Source organism: Mastacembelus armatus, chromosome 9 (assembly GCF_900324485.2).
Source record: "Mastacembelus armatus chromosome 9, fMasArm1.2, whole genome shotgun sequence".
NCBI lineage: Eukaryota > Metazoa > Chordata > Actinopteri > Synbranchiformes > Mastacembelidae > Mastacembelus > Mastacembelus armatus.
The window spans coordinates 6,567,174-6,580,890 of NC_046641.1; the positions used below are offsets into that span (position 1 = coordinate 6,567,174).

At 40.3% G+C, this 13,717-nt stretch overlaps 1 protein-coding gene across 3 annotated transcripts; it reads right to left on the bottom strand.

Moving 5' to 3' along the window:
- Positions 1-199: 199 nt before the first annotated feature.
- ccdc92 (coiled-coil domain containing 92) lies at positions 200-7,518 on the bottom strand. Of its 3 annotated transcripts, none has more exons than XM_026320718.1 (5): positions 7,199-7,518; positions 6,864-7,026; positions 3,964-4,135; positions 3,349-3,390; positions 200-1,997 (listed from the first exon to the last, which is right to left on the bottom strand). In XM_026320718.1, exons 3-5 carry the CDS (start codon positions 4,109-4,111, stop codon positions 1,189-1,191), a joined length of 999 nt encoding a protein of 332 aa, XP_026176503.1. In that variant the 5' UTR covers positions 4,112-4,135; positions 6,864-7,026; positions 7,199-7,518; the 3' UTR covers positions 200-1,188. The 3 variants fall into 3 exon arrangements, with proteins under 3 accessions (XP_026176503.1, XP_026176501.1, XP_026176502.1); XM_026320716.1 differs by having other exon boundaries at positions 3,964-4,138; XM_026320717.1 differs by lacking the exons at positions 6,864-7,026; positions 7,199-7,518 and having other exon boundaries at positions 3,964-6,470.
- Positions 7,519-13,717: the final 6,199 nt, after the last annotated feature.

Below are 13,717 nucleotides of genomic sequence, written 5' to 3' on the forward strand. Positions count from 1 at the left end.
GGGATGAAAGGTGTCCAATATACTTTGAGAGACCTGTAAAATGTATGATAAGGAGTTTTTGGGAGCACTTTACACCAACACCTTACTAAGACACTTAATATTATTTTTTTATTTTAATTTATCGCCCGTGTGTGTATACAGAAGCCAAGTAAACAAACCAGAAAAGCATTGCTTTATTGAACTGATTTACTGTTTATACTTTAAGGACAAGTAGTGTTAATGTGAAAAGCAAGATATCAAGTGATTATAATTACTGTCATGTTGGTGGTGGTACAGTAACTACTGTCGATATCTGAGGTTCTTTTGTGTTTTCTATTAAACAATAAATTAACAAAAAAGAATTAATTACAAATGTACAGGCTTTATAAAGAACAGTTAATAATATCACAAAATCCTACAGCAGTGTTTGCAAAAAATGCCCTTATATCACAAATAACATCAGTTTATATTGTTTAAGCGAAAACTCGGGGTCTTCACAGTCCCTCCCTAACACTCTTTTCTCTCACACACACAAATACACGCCCTGTTCGCTATCGCTTCATACTGCATTCAAACATGTACACTGCTGCTGTTTTGCTAGTCAGCATAACAACAGTGAAATTACAGCTCTTTCACCTTGAGAACCAGCAATTTGCACATTATGGAGCTCGTACCTACGGTAACATTACTATACTGATGTCACAAGAAGATGAAAGACATTTGGGGAGTATTAGTTTAATTATTTTAAGTCTATCCTATGAAGCTGCAGACATCCTGTTATATAGATTGCTGATATGTCCAGACTGTTGTTGAGAAGATGGAGACACGTAAAGGTAACTATTAGGCATGACTACACTACACAGCTTGATTATGGTTGAATAGGTTGAGCAGGCACTGATGCAGATATTTGGCTGAGAGATTTTTATATGCACCACGACAGAAAGTAAAGTCTAAGCAAAAAATGAACGTGTATAATACAAGATGTCATAAGGTTGTAAATTAGAAACATTTGGCATGCTTTAGAGTAGTCCTTTTGTGTCAAAAGTCTTTATGGAATACCATAACAAAATGATCATTTAGTTATTTTTATATTGCAGTGTTGCGTAAAAAGCAGACTACACAGTGTGCCAGGCTCCTTCCCGCTCTTGCAGTGTAGAGTGTATACAGTAGATGTGCATGTGCGTTTATGGACATGTTAGCATTGCACTGTTAAACTGTCCTATCGGCTCCCGAGCGCTTCCGCACAACCTTCTCCTCATTGACCTGGTCTACTGCCAGTGTCTCCAGCTCTGCTTGCGGTGGGGCCAGGGAAGGGCTGCCGTGTGGGATGCGGTGCGCCACGCCCACATGAGCCCTGTACTGACGGTCCCGTGCGGGGCTGTGACGAGGACTGGCTGTAGCTCCCAGGGGGGGGACAGGGGAGCGCTCAGAGGCTATAGGAGGGATAACCGCAGGCCTTTCGCGCACTACTTGTGGTTCAGGAGACTCTCTCCCCGCCTGCAGGAAGGGTGTGGGGTCTGGCATGGCGTCGACCGGCTCCCGGAGAATCAGCCGTCTACCGTCTGGGCCAAGCCGGTACACCTCTGTCAACTCTGGGTGAAGAGGCTGGGAGAGACTCTTCTTCATACGGCGACGTGGGGTTTCAGGCTGCCTGTCCTTGGTGGGTGGAGGTGTGGGCTTGTATGAGGTGACTGGGCTGACATTGGGGCTGGCCTCAGAGGAGCTGCCAGCTAACAGCTTCTTCTTAGTGGCATGAAGTTGTGAGGTAAGGTAAGCAATGGTGCTGGCTCTCTGTTCCAGCTCTCCAGACAAAACAGCCAACTTGTGACTCTTCATCTTTAGCTCCTCCAGATATTTCTTCTCCCTCTCTTTGATGGTGTTTTCCAGCACTGAAATCATGGCGTTCTTCTGCTCCAGGTCCCTGAGCAGCTCTGTGTTCTCCTCCTCCTTTTTCTTCAGCTGCGCCTCCAGCTCTTCACACCTCCTTTGCAGCTCTCTACATCGGACCTCACTGCTGTCTGCACACAATAAACAGCAGCTCTGTCATATATACATGTAATACACAGCAAATATAAGTAAATAGTGAAAAATAAAATAAATACGTTAACAGAAGAAATACACACCTACAGGCACACACACATCACCCAACCAATCATTTGTAACTTTATTGACAGGATGATCCTATGGAGACTAATCTGCAGTGAGTAGAGAGCTCCAGTCTCATATTACAGCTCTGGTGACAGTAAGAGCACTACTCCTCTGACCTTCAGCACTGCCCCCACCCTGCCCTGCCCCACCCAGTTACAGCCTGTACAGCCACTGGTATATGTGCAAAAACAATGACTAAAATACAACAGTGTATTATAGATATAAATAGGTGTGTAAGTGCAAGTTGTTTACATTAAACTCACATACTGGCATAAAGAGGCAGTTCCAGAATTGCCTTCTGTTCACTGGCGCATTGGTAAAGTTTAAGCCCAGTTGGAGCAGCTGAGTCCTGCTGTGCTAATGCAGGTTCTGCATTAGCGCTGTCATGGATAATCTAATTTCCTGCACTCCTGATGTCCTACACTAACATGATAGTGTCTCTAACCAGAAGCCCTAACAACACTGCTCAGATCTGGGCCAGGCAACATGCTGAGACCCTGGTGAGAGGCACCGTGCTTCCTGTTCAGTTACACACATCAGTGGGCACTGTGCTGCACTTCATGCCAATATAAAGACAGTAGAGCTGGGTCTCAGACCTGTCTTGTGACTCCATGTCACAACCATGGTAATGTGGGGGAAGGGAAGCTGGTAATGAGCAGTGGGAGCTCTAATAAACAGTGGGGAATACCACAATGCAATGCTTCCTGGATGCAACTTTGTTACTAAGAAACAGACACAGCCCTCACCTCTCAGGCCTGTCCACTGACATAGACCATTTTTAGCTGAAAACACAGATTTATAGCCTTGACTGTCATTTGCCTTTAACACTTTTCTCAATCTGAACTACGTCTGCAACAAATAAAACAGTACTATCACACATTCCTAGAATGAATCTCATTATCTAACCGAGTGGCAAAAAATAACGACTTTATACAGGCGACTCAAGTGTTTCTATTCAGTCGAAAACAGTGTAACAGGTTCTAATCAGCATTCATGAATTAAACATCATACCCATATAAATGGTTATATGAGTTTCAGAGAACAGTAATTGTAGATGAACATACAAATGGAGGGATCACACTCCGACAAAAGCACAGTTGAGAACATTAACAGTAATTGCATTTCTGCAACACGTTAATACTGATGGTTGCAAATGATACTAGACGTTGATTGTCAGTGATTACACTAATGTGTGTGCCATACTTTATAATGGAGGCTTACCTGAGGGATCAGAGCTTCTCACTGTGAGCTCATATGTCAGGTCTGTGAAAAAAAAACAGGGTTACACACACGTGCTTCACAGGAAGCTATAAGACAGTATTTATTGAAAACCATGCTGCTCAAAGCCTAACTAGCAACGATGCATGTTTGGGGAAAACGTGTCAGTGATTTGGTGGATTATTTGATAAAATTAGCAGCAGTTCCACATCAGTTTTAATGAAAAACTGGACTAAAGGATTCACTGTCCTCTTTTCCTTTAAACTCAATGGCCACCTTACTTTCCTACACAGTACACTATATATCTAATACTAGTGGTACAGTATGATCGATACAGTTTGCTGTGCTCACTTCAGGGCAGGGTGTACTCACTAATGCTTGAGTGCATTTCCCATAAGTCATCATATTTTTCTAAAAGATTTAATAGTGGAGCCACAGAATCTTGCTGACTTTTGATCCCAAATATCCATTTAAGGCTGCACATCTGCCCCAGTGATGTAGCACCATTATTGGTATTTTTTCCTCTGTTATTTGATCTGTTCTTTTCAGATGTCATTTAAGCAGTTCTTAAATAGGACCATAAAGAGGAATGAGGTAGCTACTTGCTGTCGTGCTCACCTGTGCATTGCTGTTGTAATCTGCGGATCTCTTCATGTAGCCCCTTTAATGTGTTGGCATGGTCCTGCTGGAGGAAGAGCAGATTTTTCTGGGCGCTGTGCAGTTGATTCTCCAGTGTAACATTTGATGACGCCATGGCTGATGACATTCACACACACAGCAGCCTTGCAACCTACTAATAGAAAAGCGGGAGAGGCAGAGGCACAATAAACAAATATATGTACTCCTGGTCAGTAATAAAACGGAACAGCAACAATGTTAAAGAAGAAGTGAAAACATGTCTATCAATATGCAGAGAGGCTGTGTAGGCTGTCATTATTAATGGGGCTGGGTCAATGCTAGAATGACATCACAGCAAAGAAAGGCTAAGCAACTATGAGCAGACACCCTGTGTTTTTCTTGCTGTAATTACCAAGTAATCGCTGAAATAAATCCACTGATTTATAACCTCAGAGTGAGCAGTGTGGCCCTTCAAAAACAGACATCTGAAAGGTAACACTAATCTAATACACACTAATCCAATCTGCACTGTATATTGTAATTTTATTAGGACATCCATTGGAAATACTCTTTCTCAGCACAGAGGGTAGGTAGCAAAACCAAGCTTCTTTCTTACACTGGAACTGGCAAATTACGAAAGTCTAAAACAACAAAATAATAAATCAGCTACATATCCTGTAGCTGATCCCTATCCCTATCTTTTCACATCACATAAACAAATACAATAGAGGGCAGGAATTTTTTTCTACTACAAAATGTTTTCTGTCTTAGTGTCCAAACCATGGTAAATAACAACAGAAAACTACAACTACATACTGATAGGCGTCACATCGACACTGGGTGTGGCATGGATGCTGCCAGCCTTGAGCAGGCCTTTAATTTCCCTCCTTTGCCCCACCTTCATCTTCCCTCCCTTCGCTGCGTGTCCTTGCCTCCAGAGCTAAGCCAGGAAGAGAGAAACAATCTCTGTCCCAACAACTCCACCCTCTGCCAGACAGCTGTACAGGGCCGACAGCTGACGGCATATTGATCCCTTCTGGAGCACAGAGAAAGCCTCTCCCTACACGCATATGTGTGCTTCAGTAAAACAACACGGAGCTTCTCTCATATCTTCAGCACACAAACATTATAATATATATAATATATCCCATGACACCGCAGTGGACACACTCCCTGTTTAGAAAAGTTGTCTTTATGATTGTTTTTTTCATTGCTTACAAAGGAGAAAGAAAGTGTGTGATAACTAAAACACAGACTGGTAATCACAAATAGATCTAGTGGTGTGTCATAAGGGATGAAGAGATAATCTATTATTGATGAGTAGCGTGGAGTCCTTCCGGTAAACCCTATGCTTCAAGCACATCTCTCATCCCACCCTTTCCTAGAATAGCTTAGATATCTTTCCATTCGCAAAGACATGACCTCAGCCAAAGAAAACATGGCAACTCCATAGCAAAGAGGTGAAATTGAGAGTAAAACTTAAGTGAATTAATGAGAGGCCAGAAAGTTGATCTCTCTTTGTTCTACAGCAATAAAGGGGGGAAATGCAAATCTCTCTGTGACATCTGTTTTTAAAAGACAGAGACTAGTGTTAATCCAGTGTCCTTTGAGTTTCCACATCTTCCTTCTCCTAATACACAAACCAGCGTTTCCCCATACAGACAGCATAAATAATCAATGAACTGCAGCAACATGAAACATTCGCAAGTAGCTGCCATCCCCAGCCACACCATCTTAGCAGTCACCTGTCCACTCACAAACACACAATATACTTCATCTTTGGATTTGACATAGGAGCCACAGCCTTTCTTCGCATGTTTTCAACTGATTTGTTGCTGGTATTATAGGCGAAAAGACAAACGCTGGAATTTAACCACACGCTTATGTTTTCGAAAACTTAAACATCTTTTACCAACCACATCAATATCAGTCATTACCATCGGCAGACAGATAAACGACTAAAGGGTAAAGTGTGCAACCATCACAAACGCCGCCTACAGATGTGACGGGATTTATAGTACGAGTAAACCGGTATCAGAGACGCCTGATTCTGTTCACAGGATTTTCGATTTCAGCACCTGCATTGCGGACAGCACCCCAAACTTACATCTCAATTTAAACCGCTGCTGGTTACGGCACTGTCCGTCTGCCAGAGACTCGTTAATTTACTCTAAACAAACGCTACTGCAAAGCTTCAACCAGCGAGATCATTCAGGACATGACCTTCTTCGTCAAGCAGGACACTAGAGTCCGTCAACACGGGCCTGGTGAGCGGTACCTGCGAACGACTTCAAAACATCTCACTTTTCTGACCTGGAAGATGCCATCACTGCATTTCACCCCACAGCCTGTCCCTGCTCCTCATCCTGCTACTGTCCACTTTAAGGAGCCGCAGAAAAGCTAGTCCCACGCTATTATCTGTTCAATTGAAAAACGTCACACCAAACTCCCTTTACAATCCGACGCAAACTAACAGCAGCTGTACAACATGCCAGATGTGGAAAATTAATACTATTTCTTCGGTATCGTGAAGGTGCTCTGGTAAATTCGGCATACGATGAATCCACTAGGCAGGTCCTTTTTTCCAATAAAAGCCCAAGGTTTATCAACATTTGACTATATAATACCTCCTGCAAGAAGAGACAAACCCACTGTAAGAGTTAAAATGTCATTGAAGTGAACCTGCTTGGATGGATCCCGAATTTAAAGAAAAATGAAAGGTAAAACACGAAACACATAAATCTCTAGTGCCTTTGCAAATATAAGCAAAGACTCACAAAATACTGGATTTTTAAAATGTCTGTAAATGAAACGCAGGTTAAGTACGTATGGGGATTTAATTATGCTAACCTAGCTGAGCAGCTAACGAGGCTACAGCACACGCCTAGCGGGGGGCTTACCTTAGAGCTAAAACCACGCAGCCGTCGAATATCTTGCAAAGGGCTGTAAAGTGTCGCTGAGATAATTAGCCACTCCGGCTAAGTGCTCTCCGCCATGCAGGTCATGTCGGGGATGCTGTGAGAGCGGAGGGTGGCTGTGTCAGTTTCCTATCATCTCCCTGAGCTACAACACAAAATAAAGCGATGCATCATGGGAGAAATGGGGAAACTCTATCTAGCATAAAGACATTCAGTCAGATTATTTCTAATCACTGCGATCAGCATTAGATTCAGATTAGATTTACAACCTGAATAAACAAAAATACAACACATGGCGAAATACTGGCTGTACTTACCTTATAAGACAAGGAGTGTCGTTAGATTTGAAGGCGCGGTTGACAGGGACGTGCTACGGTTTTTAGTGGACAGCGTCATCACCATAGCAACAGAATATGGTACCTGCTCAGTAGCGATGCATTTGCGCCATCCAGCGCCAGAACAGGGATACAGCGTTAGTCTGCAGCAATAAGTGAGACATCCCATAGCTTCCTAACGCTTACTGCACTGTATCTGGGTCTCAGGGTTACTGCCCTTCATGTGCCAAACCGCCGAGGCAAAGTAAACTCACAAACATAGTCAAAGGTTGTTGGACAGAGTACAGCCAGTGGACAGCAGAGGGGAGTGTTGCCCTTTAGTGGCAGTTATGGATACCGCTACCAGCAAAGCCTGCAGGGAGGACTATTACTGAGTGTGTAAGTTATTATTTCATATTTTTTACTGCAAATCTCACAGTGTTGCACAGTACCTTATCTTCACTCCTTTAATCATTTCATTGTGATCGTTCTTTATATTTGCATTTGTATATCCTTTTAACTTTAGAAACACATATACTTTGGACTCTCTTGTGGTCTCTTGTCAGTAAACAATGTGAAAAATGTCAAAAATAGGTCTGATCTAAACAAATTTGTTTTATACTAATATACTAAAATAGACATTTAGCAAATACATGGTATAGTGATTATCAAAAGTACGTTATGCAGTTTTCCTTTATATATGTTTTTCTCTCTGGACATTTTATGCATAGTGCTGCAGTGTAATTACAAGAGCTAATTTACATAATATTTAGGCCTATAGGTAGCTAGTTTTAGCAAATCGCTTAATAGCTCAAATAGACAGTAACAGACAGCAATTGTAATGGTTTAGAAGTAGTAGTGACTTTATGTCAGATGCCTGACTGCAAACAAGTGTTTATGTGAGCTTAGCTGTATTTATATATTTGAATAATATATATTTATTGAAATTCATTTTTTAGAAAATTGTATGCATTTTAAAGGTGAAACAAGGAAACAAACTATTGTTTAAAAAACCATTTGAGACCAGTCAGCGAGGAATAGCTGTGACTTCAGGTAATGTGTAAACAGGACTTAATAAATGAACAGAATTTATGGCCAGGTTTTAAGGTGGTGTTGCTTCCTTAGTGAGAGAAACATAGAAACAGCTCTACCGAGGATGTGAGATGTGTCTGTGTTATCGTAATGATAAACCCTAAATTCAAAATATTACCATTTTCACTTCTTATTATATGTTTGATGCAAGTGTATTATTGTTTATTTGTTTGTGATCACAACTTGAATGGTCCTCTTCAGCATCCTTTTCAGCAGCTGTTTCATAAAGGACACCTTTTTCTAGAGGAACAATTAACCTTATCCATTTTTAAGAGCTATCAGCACACGTGACTCAAGTTTCCTCACCTGAGGTATAAAAGCAGTAGCCTTCTCATACTGACCATAAATATTACCTTAAATTATTTTTGGCAAGAGAAATTCCTCAGTGGCATTGCTACTGCATTAAATAATACAAATCAAAAACAAGAGCATCAATTTAAATTCCCAATCTAAGAGGCTCACGTGTAAAAAGAAAATATCTGGTGGAATAAATGTAATATTTGTCCACATCCAGAAGTGTTAGTTTTCGGAAGTAGCCTTTAATCTCTCCTTGACTTTGGTATGTTTGTCAAAGGGATTAAATTCTTCTCATTTCTGTATTTTTAATGTTTCTGGCACACTTCCCAGCTGGCTGCAGAATGCAAGCAGTTGGAGAGAAGGTAAATTATCCTCACCTCCACACAGGAGAGGTGAAAAATAATTCCCCAACAGAGACCCTACCTTCCTTGCGATTTGTTTTACTTAGACCCTGCTAGAGATCTCCATATATCATAATAGGTAGTAAAGTAGTTCAGTGAAACAGACCAAGTAAATAAAACAAGCAGAAATGAGTTCAGACTCCTTCTGTGACTCTAGCAAGTTTATAGTTGCTTTTGTAGCCATTGTCTATGGGAGCCCCAGTGCTAGGCAGAATTCATCTTACAAATGTCCTTCACACAAGTTGGCCAAAGCTTCTCTGGCACCTGAAGTGTCCGCGATGGGATTTTCTTTAAGCATCTGGAAGGCCTCATGAATGTATCTGTGATTTACTGCCAAGTGTGTCTGCAGGCTGAGATTCTGTTTTTTAATAAGGAAAGTGAGAAAATACATGGTTTCAGACACATCCAAGCACTCATATAAAGTGGTTAAGGTGCTGTACATGGGCACAACACTGCTGGAAAATTAATCAGAGTGAACTATTGAGCTTTTGTTCCAACTTCTGGGCATCAGTATCAATACACAAATGTCCTTCTCAAATATGTCTCCTTGGTATAGTTGCAGGATTATGAACAGATAGTACAGGTCCTTGTCAAATTCAAGGAGTTAAATTAAAAGTAAGCACATGGCAACATCTCTAAAATGGTACTGGTTTATTGCCCCTGCTCTGACATGCTGCCAATACCAACATTTCTCAGGTTGTAATAGTTTTATAGTTATTATATTGAGTTTGGCAACCCATAATGTCTCTAAAAAGTCTGAAAACCTAATTTAATTTTCCAGGACCTTTTTTTTTATTTGTGTGTCCAAAGAAAGCCATAATCACATGACTGTTGAACTGAATGTGTCATTTATGTTAAAACTTCATTTATGTTAAAACTTCAAAGCAAGCCACAGCAATGGCAACAATCAGTTATTTAAAATTATAATAGCGCATTTCATAGAGTATAAAGTATCATAATGTGAAATATAATTGGGCAACATTTACTCATAGGTACCTTATGATCTCTAAAAAACTATAGGCAGTAAAGGTATATGCCTGTGTATTCTCATACTTACCATTATCACCCCGACATACAGACACAAGGGTATGGCCTTACTCACAGGTCTGCTCCTCATGTTTTAGCCAAATGTTAAGTGTATAACATTTGAATATTCTCCCTGTGACCTGGTAAATGGACCCAGAGATCTTTCTGTTTTGATTTGCTCTGTACTTGTGTGGTATGGAAAGTAAACATTCTTTCAAGTCCTTAGATAGAATCTACAGTATGAATGTATGTAGCATCTGGACTTGATATAAGCCCATACAAAAATTAAGAGGCCAGAATATTTGAAATAAGCACTTAAAGTAGAGGTTATTTCAACAGCAATCAGGTTTTCTGACACTGTTTTGTACCTTTCAATAAATCCATATCAAATTTACTAGCTGATAAAGCATAGTTGACCACAGAGAGGGAATTATAGCCAGCATATTGCATAGGACCCATATGGAAAGCGCCTGCTATGGATTCATTGTACCTCCACTGCTAAAATATCTCAGCCTTCACTCGAGTAATATCGGCAAACTGCAAGAGGCCAAGCTTTCTATGCAACCTTATTTTTTTCTTCTGCACTTTTTTACGGTTCAGGAGAGCAGTGCACTTGTGCTATTTAAAGTGACACTTTAATTACTAGTGGTTAATAGACCACAAACACCAGACTTTGAAGTGGCTGTAACTCGAGGTGCCCACACAGCCAGCCTCAGCAGGAAAACTGTGTGCTATGGTATAATCCTTCCACACTTACTGGCACAAGACGTGAAGTGATAAGACACATCACTGGCTTGAAATGAGCTAATCAAACAGAAAACTCAAGAGCTCACAGGATAAAACAAGATTTAAGTAACCAGTCTTGCTTTTCTTGCTAACAAAAATAACAGTTCAGAGAATTAATGGTTATTTTAAGGTCATTTTAAAGTGTATGCTTTAATGTATGCCATGTTAATTTTAGAAACTGATGTAAGTGATGTTTGCAAAGACACACTTCAATTTCATGTTATGTATAGTATATATAATGAAAATATAGATGCAGAATATTAAATGTGCCAAGATTACAGTCACTTGGTGGGTCATAATTATATAGAGAGAATACAGAACTGAAGAATAGAATGAAACAAACAATATAATACAGCAAGAAAACCTGTATTTAATTGTTCTTTACATTGAAGGTGTTAAAACATAGGCATAATTAATCAAACCGCAGTGTGATCCTTTCCACAGCAATTGTGGATCAGCTGTTTTATCATATGTGTATACAACAGTGTCATCAGTATGCAGTTACATGAAACTATCGTGGGAGATCATTCATATACAAACTAAACAGCAGAGGGCTTAACACTGACTCTTGAGGTATACCCAGTGTTTATTATGACTGGAAAGTACATTATTTAATGCACTTTATCGAGTTAGGAAAATATACAGGCCTCTATGTTAGTGTTTTACATGAAAAATTAACAGATAGTTTAGAAATTAAACCCCCGATGTGTCAAATCCATCCATCCATCATCTATACCTGCTTATACCTATTTAGGGTCACAGGGATCTGCTGGAGCCTATCCCAGCTCTCTCTGGGTGAAAGACAGGGGTACACCCTGGACAGGTCACCAGTCTGTCACAGCTGTATCAAATTCTTTATACAAATCTAAAAAATACCACACCAACTCCTCCAAATCCTAGGTTTTATTTTCTCACTTAAGTTTAGCTGTTTCAGCAAATTTTCAGTTTCATAGACTATGGGTAGAAGGGTATATAATATAGGTAGTATATTGTCGCTGCCAAATTTTGATTTCTTACATAGTTTAATGTAGAGTATACATTTGAAAAGGCCAGCTCTCCAGGTTAACCTGTGTTGCATGGCTATGTGCAAACTTTTTTTGTTTGTGGTGGACACACTCCTTTCTGATTATCTGAGTTTGGTTTACAACAGGGGGGAAGCAGACATGCCGTTACTGGATTCAGAGCTGTCATAAAATTCTCTAGGCTCCTATTTCAACCACTTCAGGCATCCACTCTGTACCACCATAATCACTGCTCTGAGATACAGCTCACAGATTCACTATTTTTCCAGACACATAAGAAAAGGCTTGTAGGTTTTTGGTGTTTTTAATAGAAATATTTCATCCTCATGTCTAATCACAATAAATGCAAGAATTCTGCTGACTTCTTCACTTCATGTGCCCATGTTTATCCATCCTCAAACCACCACTGGGGTATGCAAAGAAGTAATCTTTCACTCTATGTTAAAAAGCAGAGAGATTATGCATGGGTAGACTCCCAAACCTAATGTTCTCCATGAATAGGTTACAGAAGCTGTCAAACATTTGCTGGTGCTGGGTCAGTGCTTAAAAATGCCCTTAATGGTGTGTGTTCTTGCAGAGTGGAATCTATACATATACATGAGATCTCTAAAATGACAGTCACCCCTGTGAGACACAGAACTGTGAGTTCTGCAGAGAACTGTCTTAAAGTAGGGACACACACAGCCGATGTCAAAGAGCCAGTGACGACAAAGTCCAACTGCTGTCAGGGCTGAAAAGTGTCTCATGAACACACCACACAGACTACAGCCAAAGGCTAACTAGCACATAGATTTTGTGTGAGAGGAAAATACAGTAATTCACCCCTGTGAGTAATACTATGCAGTATTAATAATACTATGCAGCTGATAGTAGTCTTTACTGTCACTCAAAAAGGAAATGTGGAAAACCTATAATACAGATAGGCAAACTGTAAACAAAACAGCATTTGCTGTTCACTTTCACACGACTTGGATGATTTATAGCTGCTTCTATGAAAATCTTCAAGAAGAAGCTGGGAATGGTACTGGCTTTGTCAGTCCCTGGTCTTTTGATTGTGGAAAATGAGGTCAAACTGCACTAAATAGGTGAAATAGGTGAAATCATGGATACTGGGTTGATTCAGCATGTCACATTGGCCCAAAGTGTTGATAGCAAGGACACACCTGGGGACAGATGCTCACCAATGGCCAGTCGTAATGCTAAGCTAAGCTAACCAGCTCCTGGTTTTAACTTTGAACAGATCTGAGAGTGATATTAATCTCCTAATGTAACTCAGTAATAACAGCAAAGAAGTATATTATCCAAAAAATCAAACTATTTTTTTAATATAATGTTTAGACATGGAAACTGACATTGGACTAACCAGAATATGCCTTGAAGTACGTAGTGGCTATAATTTCCAAATCTGCAGCAAAATAAGTAGGTATTGTTAAAACAACTTTTGTCCAGTATAAAACAACTTTTGTCCAGTATAGTAACATCAAATTGACTGGTGTATATAAACTTTGCTTCATTTTGAGGTTTACTGCATGTGCTTCTTGCCTTTACACAGACCTCAGCTCCTCTTTCCATAGTGTAGAGGTAGTATGTATGGGATACATGCTGAAGAATCCATGCTGTAAATAAACACTGGCTGCTGTTTATACATCTCACATATGGATTTTGGTGTGTGTGTGTGTGTGTGTGTGATCTCCAAAGGCCTTGGGTCTGCTCCAGTCAAGCTGGGCTACTCATCCTTTAGTACAGAACTCCAAATAAAACAGAACTGCCTAGCCAAGCAAAACCCACTACAGAGCTATTTTCCACCATCTGTGTGGCCAGGCAAAACACAAGGAAACCATGTCAACCCTGAGGCCTTCCCACATCGAGAAACACTAGATCAGTCACATTGATGAAAA

What these genes read in the sequence shown, in the direction of transcription:
- ccdc92 (XM_026320718.1), bottom strand. Translation starts at nt 4,111, where the DNA reads ATGTCATCAGCCATGGCGTCATCAAATGTTACACTGGAGAATCAACTG. An exon ending in ATTACAACAGCAATGCACAG is followed by an intron (nt 3,391 to 3,963) that starts GTGAGCACGACA and finishes TTTTTTTCACAG; the next exon opens with ACCTGACATATGAGCTCACA. An exon ending in GAGAAGCTCTGATCCCTCAG is followed by an intron (nt 1,998 to 3,348) that starts GTAAGCCTCCAT and finishes TATTGTGTGCAG; the next exon opens with ACAGCAGTGAGGTCCGATGT.